This window comes from Bombus pyrosoma, linkage group LG7 (genome assembly GCF_014825855.1).
Source record: "Bombus pyrosoma isolate SC7728 linkage group LG7, ASM1482585v1, whole genome shotgun sequence".
Lineage (NCBI taxonomy): Eukaryota > Metazoa > Arthropoda > Insecta > Hymenoptera > Apidae > Bombus > Bombus pyrosoma.
In genome coordinates, this window is record NC_057776.1 from 1,494,321 (window position 1) to 1,508,572 (window position 14,252).

Consider the following 14,252-nt stretch of genomic DNA (forward strand, 5'->3'; position numbering starts at 1 on the left):
AAAAAAAAAAAAAAAAAAAAAAAAAAAAAAAAAAAAAAGACAGTTTCTTCGAACGCGGCATTAACATTGAAATGCATTTATATTTATCTCATACAAACGTAATAGTATTACTCCTGCATAGGTGCTCGGAAAAATTGACAAACGCATATATGCGTCCTTAGTCTTTCGCCAGACGCATATATGCATCCATAGCACTCTAAGGGTTAATGAAGCTTAAGATAATGTTAAAAAGAAACTTTATCGCGAATGCAATCTGTCGCTGTTGCGTTCCAACCATAATCTGTACCACGACTGTGACTCAATATCATGATACAAGTAATTGATACTGTTACGTGCGGATAAGGTCACTGATTTTCATATTAAAATCATAGCATGAAATTGAACAGTTTGGTTTATGATAGCTCCTCCGAAGAAAGCATTTGAAAAGGACTGAATGTATTATTATATAAATATTATAAATATTATAAATAAGAAATAATCCTCTAAGACATTAAGCAGATAATATAACGAAGTATGTAATCTCTTCAGAAGGAGTAACAGAAAAACAATTGCATATATAGGTTTCTTCGTAAATGAGACAGAGAATTATAAGGCAAAGAACAGCTGACAACGTCCAATATTTTATAATAAAAGATTCTCGACTGAAGCAACAAATAATTTGCATTTTATTTTATCTGCCATTTAATTTTATTATGATGTTCGAAAACAATTCGGGATCTTAAACTCGTACGTACTACTTTTTATCAGCCTGTAATTAAAAAGAAATTAAGAACTTTATTTTTTTTTTTGTATAATATTTTATGTATTACATAGAGCTTATAGCGCGAAAAGAAGATAGTTTGCAAATAAGTCTGATAATAATACACTTGTACAGATGTATCTGCTTCTTGAAACTTACAATTTAAAAAGAATTGGACTTTCCAGAAAATTTTGATAATTTATGTGATACACAATTTTGTTAGATCCGTTATTTGAATGATAAATTTCAATTAATACTAACGAGGGAGTTAAATTTTCAGTAACAATCGTATGAACAAAATTGTTTGGATCTACTGAGAATTAATTTCGACTATGATAACAGCGATTTGTTCCTTAAGTCACTCAAAATAAATAAGTTGGTCGCGTCAGCTGAAAAATCCCGCGACATTCCTGGAGCATGTTAAACGAGGAATTTGAAGAATCTCATTTAAAACTAATTCCTTTCACTTCGATGCATCTTGTATATTCCGCACTTCGCAAAGAATGATTAATACAAAACAACGGATTTATGAGCAAGTAAAAACTGCATAAAATGCTTCCTATTACACATCATAGCTAACTTTGGTGCTGCAGTATTGAAGAAGCAATGCAAAAATTAAAAAACTGCGTAATTATCGTTTCTTTATAGTCTCATATGGTAATAAGGATTATACTATAACACGCTACAGAGTAATTTTAGTTAAGTTTGGTCGCTCTTCAATTTTAAAGACAAATGCGCACAAATTTGTTACTATTCTGAGCTTTCCTTTTATTTTTCTAATTTTATTCTCTGACATCTTTGCTTTCCCGCCACGTTTCCATTGCATCTCCTAATGAATTACTTTCAACTCAAAATTAAACCGTCCATCGAAACTACAAGATAAAAAATTATTAAAAGGAATAATAAAGAAGATTAAGCAACGATATATTAATTTCTGTCTCAATAAATTTTTCGTGTCCGCCTACGACATATAATTCTAATTTCACATTCTATATTTCACGCATTAATTGTCATTAGTGGCCGTTAGAATTAAGAAATCTAATGCAAAATTAATTTCAGAGTATCGTGCTTTGTAATAATAATAGCAACTATCGTGATAATCTATGATAATACACAGACTAAAAATACTTTTTGAGGCACTTTAACCATAACTCCATTTTTATAAAAATACCTACAATACAATGCATACAATTAATTTCGTTTCGTTATTTTTTAGGAAACCCGAACCTAATCGCCGTTAAGAAGACACGTGATAAGTAAAACGAGATTCGGAACTTTTGCGCGAGAGTGGCAAAGATTTCACTGTACGTGCGCGCGTGATTTCTATAAATCTTTACTTTTACGCTTACTTTCTATCAATGGAAAACTCCTGCAGATATGTTATTTATATAATATATCGTTCGCGTTAAACGAGCCAGAAACACGTATCAAAATGGAGGAGAAGATAGTATATTTTTACACTATACGTGTGAAAGCGTGCTTCTCTTGTGTCCACGATGCCTGTAGAAATACCTACTTAAACAAGAGACCTTCCAAATAACTGAACTAATCAAACAAAAAGCTTAAAATACCATTACCAATGGAAATATTTCACTTTCGTGGATTGATATTCGACTAAAAACCTCTCGGTGTTATTTTAATTCCGCTTGTGCGTTTTAAAAAAGTACCTAATTCAAGATTTGATAATTAATATTTGCTTCGTTTTTAATATTAATTAGCAATATTTAGTCTGCGTAACACTGGTTTGTAAGCAATTACTATTTAGCAATTAGTTGGCACTAATTTTGTCGGTGTATTTTCGTTTTTCTCTTTTCACTTGTCGGATAATGAGAATTATTTCGAGTAATAATTTTTCAGTAAACTCGCTACTTCCTGCCATTCTATTTATGTTACCCCCAAGCACCGGTTTATGGCTTTAGTTTCTCCTTTTTGCCACGTTCTAAACAATTTCGTATATGCATGTCTTTAGTCGATATTTCCCAACAATTTGGAGCTACTATAATAATTCACCAAATGTCCTAATGGATAAATTGTAAACTGTAAACAAACAATAAATAAATAAAAAACAATTTGGAGTAAGAGATATCGATTCCTGTGCCTCGGATTTTTGCACAGTACCGTATACGGATTATTAAAAAAAGAAAACGCGATGTTTAATCTACACTGAAATGAAATACCAGAAATAAGAATTTCCATAGTGATGATAATAAAGGTAACGATGTATGAAATAATGAGCTTCTATATTTTACATAATGCACACTAAACGTTGCGAAACACAATCGCTCAAGCTTGGAATATAATTAATCCAGTGGAGTTGGTTGCAGCGATTAAACCGTATACCTTGTAGAAATTTCGATACACTTTCAAGATTAATATTTAACACTTCTTCGATAAAATTGCAAATGATTGGAGCCAGAACGAATTATAGAAATGAAAAATTACATAAGAAATAATTATTCTTTCGTGAAAGTTTTCGTAGTTTTGGCAAGCTGGTTTCGTTTGGGATATTCAAATTTTTATATAAAATCTCAAGTGTCCAGATTTCATTAAATATCGATTTAAATTCTTAAGATTCGTAAACTTTTACTGTCAGAATACGTTCACTTGGCAGAACTATACATTTTTACAAACTCCACGGCATTTTTCCGTTCTGCGCGAAGGTTGCTAATTACATTTAATTGTCAACGATCAATGGCTCGTGTCTAAAATCTAACGTAATTATATTTACGAAACAGATTTATTTAAACATGTAAATTATTAAAAGAAATATTAGTATGTTTCAATTATAGAACATTTATTTTTTATCCTCATAAATATTCATGCTTTTTGCCATAGTGTATCATACAGATTATGTCCTTCAAAGCGAGAGATCAATATCTTCTCAATAAGGAAGCAATGAATAGGATACCGTAATTCAAAGGATTAAAGGTTGTCGGCTGCGGTAAGATGGCAAGAACTATGCGACACGTTAATTCGATCCATTTAATGAAAAATTGCACGCTTCAATGTACACTGTACACTATCATTTTGCTATAAATCACGCGTCTAATACTTGTAATTATGACTATGTGATTGCGTAATTCGATCATTAAAAGGAAAGTGATTTTCGATATAAATAAGTAGAACGACTAACCGAAAAAGTGTTTATTAATTTTCAAGTTACAGGAAAATTTCTGTAATGTTTATAAAATTGAATCTACGTTACTAATCACGAAATGAATTCCCCATAGAAAAATATGAACCAGTATCACTAGTATAAGGACATTTCAATTTGAACAGAAATGAAACAAAGCTGTAAAAATAAATTGTTTCGCGCACTGATGCTAAACTTCGTTATTATAATATTTTATAATCTGTTAGAATTATAAAAAGTCTAAAGTAAATGGTGTACAAGAAATATAAATTCAAATTCTCGGAGTTTCATGAAAAAGAATTTGTAAAATGCATGCTTCACGCTATTTAAACGATTTCTAATTATTTGAACAATTTCCTTCTCCAAATTGATAGAATATTTCTTACTAAATCAAACTCATTAAACATATTCGTTAATTTAGTGACTGTTTTCATCAACAGGCATACTTTTCTTACTCACCGTGTTTTCCACGGCTGATTCTGGAATTTTTCTCCCTGTATTAGCATAATTTATCTCTCGGAAATTCTCGTGATTCAAGTGCCAGTAATTCTCAGTAATAAGAGAATCCTCTTTATTCAATTAAATCGTCACTACTTTTACGATCCATAGAATGTATTTTTACGTAAATTCGAAATCGTATTCGTCTTATCGGGTTCTCGCAAATAGTTTCACACCAATTAATCTAAATATTCGATAAAAGTACTGTTAAATACAATTATTTAGAAAATTCAGCGAAGTAAATGTTTCTCCAGTAAATGTGGCAAAAGTGCGCTTGTTTCTAAATGATCAACCGGATTTTAAAGTCTAATAGCTTGCGTTTTCGAAATAAGCAATTTTTTTTTAAATATATACACGATGTTCCGTAACTGGTGGCACAAGGATGATTCCTACGAGAAAAAATAAGTTAGAAATGTGGAATAAAATTTGTTCATAAAATGCTTTCTTTTAGAGAAAAATAAATTTCAGAATGTATCATATGCCTGACCAGTTCTTAACATTTAAGCGTCCAAAATTTATTCCCCACAAAATGACAGATTAAATGGACAAAGTTTATTTTACACCTTTGATTTATTCTCATATATGTAATAATCTCCTACTGACTGTTTCGTCATGCTTCTTCTGCACTTGGACAAATTTAACTTTACAAACTTGATTTCTTCAAAAACGAAGTGTCATATGAAAAAATTCCATATTTTTAATTTATTTTTTTCGCACAGAATCACGCTGTACCCAATTATACCACCACAGACAAACGTGTACAATTTAAAATCTTCTCATTTACATATTAGAAGTATCAATAATTATTATAAAATAATAATTATGCCTTGATTATCATGCTAAAATTAAAACAGTTTTTTATTGTTTCAAATAATATAATTAAAAGTATGTCAAAAAATTACCTTGGAGAACAAGATGACTGCGATTAAAATCCAAAGCACTTTTAAATTAATATTCATCATTAATAAGTACTTTTCAGAATTTAGTCACACATATAAGAAAAATATTCTACATTAAATTCTTTCAACGTATAAACAATCCATAAAGTAATTTAATTTAAACAATTTTTTCGAACATATTTCAAACGTTATATGTACGTAACAAAAGTGTCATCTTTATTTTTTAGCAATTTGTTATTTGGAGTCAGAAATTTGGCAAGGAAAGCTATTGCAAATGAATCATTGCATCGTTTTGTGTAAAATAAAAGCCATGGTACTGTAAGAGCAAATATAAAATTCATCTGTTAGGAGAATTCCTTCGAGTCTGACCTATAGCGCCTCATACTACTTGCACTGGAAGCTCTACATACTTCGATGCGCCGAACTTTACAACAATCGATCGCTCCTACCATTTATGGAAGATTTTACCAACGCACTATAAAATTTTCAACTTACGTTATATCTTAAACAATAGCTCCATAACAACGTAGCTAATAATACGTAGCGTTTATAGGCGATTAAACGGTTCAATTACAACGATCGATCATTGATAATCACGAGGAAAATCGATTCACGATTCCTTCGACATTCGACGTCAGATAGTTTACTGGAAATTTAACAAGACAACAGCTCGTTTGTGGAGATGACGCGTTTTCGTTTCTATCGTGTTTCGTTGAATCAAGTGAAAAGTGTTCATCTCGTTAAAGCTCACTCTTCCTTTAGCAAATACACCATAATCACGTTTGTGTAATGCAAATCTATTGTAATTTTGTAACTAACACTTGTTAATCCTTAAGGATCACGTACAATGAATTACTTATATATTTTAACAATTATGAACGTAATTGCTATTTTATTATCTGACTTAGGTCCTCTGATTTTCAATTACAAAATTAAGTAAATGTGGCAGTAATATAAAGATTGGAGATAGTAAAGTAAGTTAAAAATTAACATTTGGTATAATTAGTGTTCCATTTTCTGCTATGAATATATTTACATTATCAGGATATTCTGCAAAATGTTAAGTACATCTGTCTGTCGTTTTCACACTATTTTAGATCGTTTATCGAAATATTAATTTTTAACTACTCCAATGTTATTTATTTTATTTCGGTAACACTATTCATAGTAAAACGCGAACTTAACTCACAGAAATAAATGTTCCTTAGTTAAAAAAAAACACACTTCGGTGTACAATCGTTTACTCAATAAACGTTATGCATAAGTTAAGTAAGAACATATGATTCACGCTGCCATATAGATGCATCGTCTGAACGGTTTCTCCACGCTAATTACAACGTTACAATATTTTCTCCTTATTTACGCTTCTACTCTTCATTCTATTTTAATAACTCGCATTTGAAAACGTGAAATATTTCCTGGGATACTTTAATAAAATAAAAATCTGAACAAACACGCTAGAGGAGGATTCAGAAAAATAGTTTGTGGAGTTCACATATAATGGAAATTCACTGATTCACCCCTCCGCCTATGATTTTCCTTTCGTATAGTAGGAATTCGCGATCAGATAAATGGAACCAGGAATTCATTTAATGGCATTAAATAAAATTTTGCTTTTAGAAATACAACTTAGGTATCATCTTTTCAACACTGATTATATTATTCATATTATATACTAATTTTTCACTAAAAGATGTACTTTCAATTTTTTCACTTAAAACATTACAACGAATATCTCATTATGTACATTTTCAAATTGATTCAAGATCGATTAGGATAGTCGTGTCACGGTACAGTATTAATGGAATTTTACAAGGTTTCACAATTTTACAAACATTACATGTCCGTAAAAATTTTCTGTGTTCGAATACTTTCGTGAACGTGTATAGTTACGATCATTATAAAAAAAAATAAAATTATTACGAATCTACTTTAATTTTGGAATAGAAATACATGTTAAAATTAATCAGGATACTTCTGGATACTTTTAAACGTTAGTGTAAACCACAGTTTCTCTTGATAGAGCCAGTTTGACAACCGAAACTGTTCCGTTATGCGGGTCGTATCACTCCGGTAATCACCAATATAACACAATTGCTACACATTGCCGTATCATTACAATAAAATGATTCCCCTTTATCCAGCAAACGACTCATCTTTATCAGCAACGTTCTATCTGTGCTACTAAACAGCAGGAGGGTCAAGAAGCGTGATTCGTGACTCGAAAATTTGAAAAACGTATCCGTCGACTTTCACTGTTCAACGTCCACTTCCTGTCCCGTCGACGAATTTACGATCGATTCTGATTCCCTGCACGCGCTCGCAACGAGCACACACAATCGACAGAAATGACTCGCGATGCTTGGTATCCGCAACGGTACAACATACGGGATTACCATGAGAAATCTGACATTTCTATATCGCGTACACACTGAACGCCCACGCGTTACTTAACTCGTTACGTTGATACACGTCAGATCTTAGGCAACCGAGCACAATTAAAGATACACGCAACGAGCCTCCGTCGAGGATTCACCGTGCATCAGCCTTCGAAGCCGAGACCCTATTCCAGTCAGACTTCGGTCAGTTCGACTGTGTCTCTCCTTATTAGACTCGAACACGTACACACACTGGTGTTGTGCAAAAGTCAGCCTGTATGTGTTTGCCGGTCTTCTGATCGCGACGAAATATTTTTGCTGGAGTATTTTTTAGGCCATGGATTATGTAAATGAATTTTTAGATAGTTTTTGCGTCACGTTAGCCGTTTCGTGTTTAAATCTCCGTTTAAGTCTGCGACACTGGAATTACCGGAATCGAAATTAGCAATTCGGGATTTTACAGGGAACTTTTGCAAATTCATAATCACTTACTTTTTGCCATTCTTTGTAAAATATATGGATATTAGTTTGTCTGCCCTTCCACATTCCTTTCATCTTAATTTTTTCGACATAAGTTTTATACTTTTTGGTTTAAAGATTCGTAGTACTTGTATGAAATTGCATATAATATTCAAGATACTTGTAAAATTGTATTAGAAACTATTTCTGAGATTTTTATCTTTCGTGTCTACGACAATAAATCAAATAGAGTTAGAAGGTTTAGATAACACAATAATGTAGAACACGTATAAAATTGTCTAAAATGAGTCAGGAGCGGGAAGAAAGTTAAGAACGTTAAAAATGGGAATCAGCTGTTTGAGGTATCGAGGAGAAAATGATAGAAAATGCTGAGCAAGTTTATTAAAAAGTTATTCGGCAACTTTCTCAGAAGAGCAGCCGCTTCTGAGAAGGCAAAAGGAGGTCGTATAAAATATCGATTTATTTATAAATATCTTTTGAGCTAATTCGCGGACAAAATATTTTGTTTAAAGTAACGAGTCAATCTCTGAAATATCATTGAGTGTTGCTAAATTCAGCCATAAAATAAGAAAATACTTTCTCTTGGTAAATGTGATGTTACATTTGCATGATATTTCATAAACAATTTGATTACAAATCATATCTATCAGACAATAATAAAAATAGGAATCCCAAAAATATTCTTGGATTATTTTTGAACTGTAAATATTTATGTAAAGAGCTATAAATATAAATTTGTAAATAAAAATGCCAGAATAAATGAACACGCATTCTCTAAAGTAATATCTCACGATTTTCTTTCTTTTTTATTATTATTATTAAATATTTCTATCATCTTCATTAATAAATGGATAAATTTAATTTCTACACTATATATCTGTTATATATTTTTGTTGTTCCAATTTTTGTAATAATCTAATGTTGTTAGATACACAGTTCTTCGTACAGAGATATCTGAATATTATATCATCCCTGCTAAAATATTTAACCCTTAATTACTTCTTTTGGAAGCGAATATATGTTACTTCAATATTGGCCAGAAAAAGGTACAAAGTAAGTGCCAAAATGCCAAATTTTTCATTTGAGCCACTTTCGTAATGGAACAAACGTCGTGGATCAACCCTTTGTCTCGCAATTTCTTTAAGAAACATATTTCCTTGGTGAATAATAAAATCCCTGACAGGGGATAGGTACGATAGTATTATCATACTATTAAGATAGCGGGTTTTTGAAAGTAAAAGCCTACTGCACAGGCGTAACGTGTAATGTACGATAGCTTACTGAATGCAATGTTTAAAATTATTTATACAAAGTTCGATATATATTTTCGATCCAAGTAAAATAATAATTTAATACTAAAATTCATGTTTCTGACAAGAACAATTTATTTTCCTCATATTGGGGGCCATTCTCTGCATCATTATGAGCGCACTGCGAGGTATTCCAAGGGGTTGAGTCTTCGGATCGCTATATTGATCATACTACTGAATGTGTCATTGTGCTGCTTGAAAATTTCGTCGAAATCAACGTGTTTCAACGATAACAAAAAGAAAATGCCTTGCCAGTTACTAATTCCTTCCTAACCCATTGACTGTAGCTCCTAGTTGACCTTATAACCATGCTCTATACCATCCAACAAGACCAGAGTAGTTACTCTGAAGGAACAAGTGAAGAATCCTTACCTGAACGAATCGAATCTGCCCATGTTCAATCGAGCACGGTGCACGATACCCTGACAAGATACCCTCGAAGTGATCACAATTTTCCCAGAGAGGTCACGCGTGTCCACAGGCCTGATTTAGCTTTTTAGCCAAAGACCGGCAAAGAGGCGAACGTACCGACGTAACGACCAAGCGAGAAACACTTTCTTCTTCTCAGGCTTTAGCACCAGTCGTGCTTCGTGCACGACATCGAACCACGCGACGGTCCGGCGGATACTGAGCTCTCAGGGCCTGCGATAGCCTCTTCACACGGACGAGTGAAAGCGAGAGGTGCCGCGAGAGGCACCAGCGAAGACCGACGAGTCACGAGTTCGAACAGGAAAGAGGAAGACGGAGGATCGTGTAGTTGAGCGAGAAAGCGAGTTACTTCAGTCACGTGAAAAGAAGGAAAACCTTACGAGCTACCAGGTGGAGGAGAAGAGAAGCAGTCAAGAGGATAGACGTTCTGTGTGGAAGCGCGAGGACGATGGTCCTCCTGGTTACGTACATACATCCAATGAGGAGGACTGATTGAAGCGAGCAAGAAAGCACGACGCTGCAATTACGCTCCGAGAGGGAAGAAGAACGTACTTACCGGGACTTGAGGTGGAGGACGAAGGAAAATACAGGACGAAGAAAAGACGAAGAGACGATGACGCTGGGAGATGGAGGAGAAGAAGGATGGAACGATCGGTCGGTGGTTGTTAGAACGCTGCCTGTTGTTGCCTCTTCTCTTACATGCAACTCGATAGACCGATTTAAGCGAGAGAGAAAGCACCACGTTACCGGTCATGTGAGAAACGGGAGGCATTTATGGATGAACCGTAGGCTGACGTGGGACGGAACGAGTGGAACCCGACAAGGACGAGCAGAAGAGTCCGGGGGAACCTCTCGTCACGTGCTAAGAAGAAAACGGAGCCGAACAGAACGAGTTGCAACGACAGGGAGTGGAACGACGGCGAAAGCACCACGCGGAAGGAACCTACTGATACGCGCCGGGTTCACCCGCTTTTCAGACAGATTCAATCTCGGCGATGACTCTCACGCGCAAGCTCACCGATCTGTTCCTTGGTTTCTCTCGTCGCGATGCTCCCAAGAAACGTGATATATGCTTCTTTCCTCCCGATATATGAAATATGGTTTAAGTTTACTTGCTCCCTAGGCCATCCATGGGAGTTTTGCGATTGAACGCGATTATACTTGAAAATCAAAGATAATCAAATAGCTGTAATAATCCATAGCATTCACATTTTGGTGGGTTTCTTTTTATTTCTTTTGCGCTATTCGATACCCTAAAATATATTTTAATTATACTGGCACCGGTATGAAGCTTGAGACGCTGATCAGTCACAAACTGCTCATTCAAATTCACGATATTTGCTCCATACGTAAAATTCTTTTGAATCCGTTTTCTCGGAGACATTTTGCAAAACCTTTGACGCTTCTTTGTTATAGTAGAAATACGCGATGATAAATTAAATAGCGGAGAGTTGAATTATTGAGCGCTAATTGTCAATTTATTTGACTACTTTACGATAAAAACTACGTGGTTAGATTCTTATTGACATTGCTAGTTCTTGTCATTCTTCAGATATCTTTCTTAACTAATCAAATGTTAACTCATTCGAGGCTTCTTGTAGACAATTGCATAATTACGTTTTATACATTGCGCAGATATTTTATCTTCGCTCTATTACCTAAACTATCGCCGATATCTTTCCTACTTTCTTTCACAATATTGTATTCGTAATGACATACCATGCGAGATAAATTATGCAACAAAAGGAGAATGGCGGAAACTGATTGAAATTTAAGTAGCTTCAGAATTTAAGATGCCAGCGAAGCATCATTTCACGCGTTACAATGAACTGTACAATTATTATTGTATATAAATCATTTCTCGGAAATTCGGTAACAAAAATGGGAAAGAATAGCGTAGAAGTTGCAAAGAACAAACAGTAGGGAACTGTTCTTCGACTGCGAATGATCATAGTTTCATAACACGCAGGAATTTAATATAAAAGTGCACGTTGATATTATACTTCAAAATCTGCCACAAATATTATTTACCAAAATAGTAGAAAACAATAAATATAAAATAATAGGTAATGATATAATACCTAGTCGAGAAAATTTACCATTTGACTTACCTTTTTCCGTACGTGGCTAACCCTAAACATTTATTTTATTGCAAATATTTTTATCTTTTTCTAGTATCGATGCTTTAATCCTATAAACGTAATCATCGCAATGAGATTTGCGCGTGACTGTATGTACGAATGCTTTTGGCACGATAGTTACGTGACGGGAAATGGATATAAAAAAATTGCTGGGACGAGGGATCGACTCGATTTTTCGCGGAATCAATTTGTAGAGAGGGTAATTGAAAAGCGCTTCGGCGGTGCTGTATTCTCTGCGTATTGGATAGAACCAGTTACAATACCGGGAACCTAGGACAACTCATAGTTGAAGCATTTAACAGTTTCATCGTTTCAACTTTTTCGTCCATGGAACAACACGATTGTAGATTTTGCGGCTCTTTTTTTAAACGCCGAGTAGTTTCATTAATTTTGTACGATATTTGTTAAGGTTTCCGTAAAACATTGTACATCATGAGTTAAAAGCTACCTGTTTCCAAACGTATGAGAGATAGAAAGTCAAAATTTTGAAGAGAAACTAAAAATAACGTGTAAGAAATAAAGTCAAATATACTAAAGTCTTTTCAAATGATAAGTAAGATGTGTATAAAATAAATAAAAATGCATTTTATTCCGAGAAACAGAAGTGGGAAAATAATTAAGAACGCAACGAGTATAAAGGAACCAATTTTGGCAGTAAAAGTTGGAAACATTTCTGTTTTAGAATTTCAGAGTAATAACCATCAAATTAATCTGTTTTATTTTTTATCAAAATTAGCAAACTTCACTATTACCAAACTTCCATTTTTCTTTCGTTTTTGAAATGTGTAAATGAAAAATAATGAAACGTGACGTCAGTGTACCGATTATAATCGAAGGAGCCAAAGATAGAAACAATAAAGAAAAATGATTAATAAGGAAGGAAAGAGATCTCAAGTGGTTGAAGAAATGGCTTCGTAACAATAGCTAAACACTTTGCCATCATTTCAATAATAATATTAATTTCTTCAATTGTGTTATAACATTCATTTTCAGAAAGGAAAAAAATTATAGCCATGTGTCGAATTAATTGTAAATTATGATCGTAATAATGTTTCTATCTAAATGACATTTGCATCGAAATTTTAGTAACATGCTAATCGTATATTCTACATATTCTTTGCTTATATATATTTCTATGTGAATATGTGAATATTTCCTTCTTTTTATTGAACTTTGTTACAGCAGAATTGTGCACACATTTCAAGGTTGATTCCCCCAAAAATTAAGCCCTAGACAAAGAAAAATTTACCGCGTATATTTCAAAATAATAATATAACGACAAATTATATGTTCTACTATATCATTATAGAGTAATATCATATAATAAATGTAAGTAAAATTAACGAGAGAATAATACTAATTATTATAATAACATAAATATTACTATATTGTAACATACATTGCACCTGTTTTCTTCGTTTGTATAATAAATATAAAAGCAAGACGAACTTATGTTGCAATCCAATACATTTTACCTATTCTATTTTCCATCGTATTTTTCTATTTTAAATGCATGAAAACCAAACAATCTATAGATTATCGTTGTTTCACTCTGATTTAATCGTAGAAAGACAGAAAGTTGCAAGTATTCGGTATTACGCTATCGAACCTCCTCCGGTTCGTCACATGAGTGTACGTGACGATGATGATGCGTCTATGCTCGCCTCTCTCGTCTCTCCTGTTCTCTTTCCTATTGTTTTTCATATTTTTTCATTCCTGTCCGCGCAATAAGAGAGGGAGGCTGGTGAACATCGATGGGATCGACGCTTCGGTATCGAGGAAGGTGTTCAGGGAAGAGGTTGAAACGAGAGTGTTACAAAAATTCCTAGAAACGACGAATAAGGAATCCTCGACGATCAGAATAGAGTGTCGTAATTGTCATGTGATCGGACGAAAGGATCGTCCAACGATATATCTCGCACCTTCACTGTTCCCTATACGATTTTTCCCGCGCACTTCGTGAGAATACTTAGATGAGGCAAAAATTGAATGAAGTGAAATTGTAAGGAAGTAATTTAGCGGTTGCGTCGAGTTTTTAAAAATGATCGGGGAACGGATAAAGAAGCGGCGAATGATTCTTACGGCTGATGGAGTGAAATTAGGAAAGAGTGGTACAAGCATCATTTTCCCCCGAAAAGAGATAAACACAGAAAATGAAACCTAAACCACATTTACCTAAAAGTTGCTCTTATGAATTTTCGAGGCTTTATCAACACGAATAGTAACGTATTTTGATGTTTAAGAA

General features: G+C 33.7%; 1 protein-coding gene across 1 annotated transcript in view; it reads right to left on the reverse strand.

The window, feature by feature from the left end:
* Positions 1-10,064, reverse strand: part of LOC122569104 — a 76,875-nt gene extending 66,811 nt beyond the window's left edge. The window contains exon 1 of the mRNA XM_043729634.1: positions 9,810-10,064. Coding sequence (XP_043585569.1) covers positions 9,810-9,832 — 23 coding nt within the window. The 5' untranslated portion in view covers positions 9,833-10,064. The remainder of the gene's footprint in view (positions 1-9,809) is intronic.
* Positions 10,065-14,252: the final 4,188 nt, after the last annotated feature.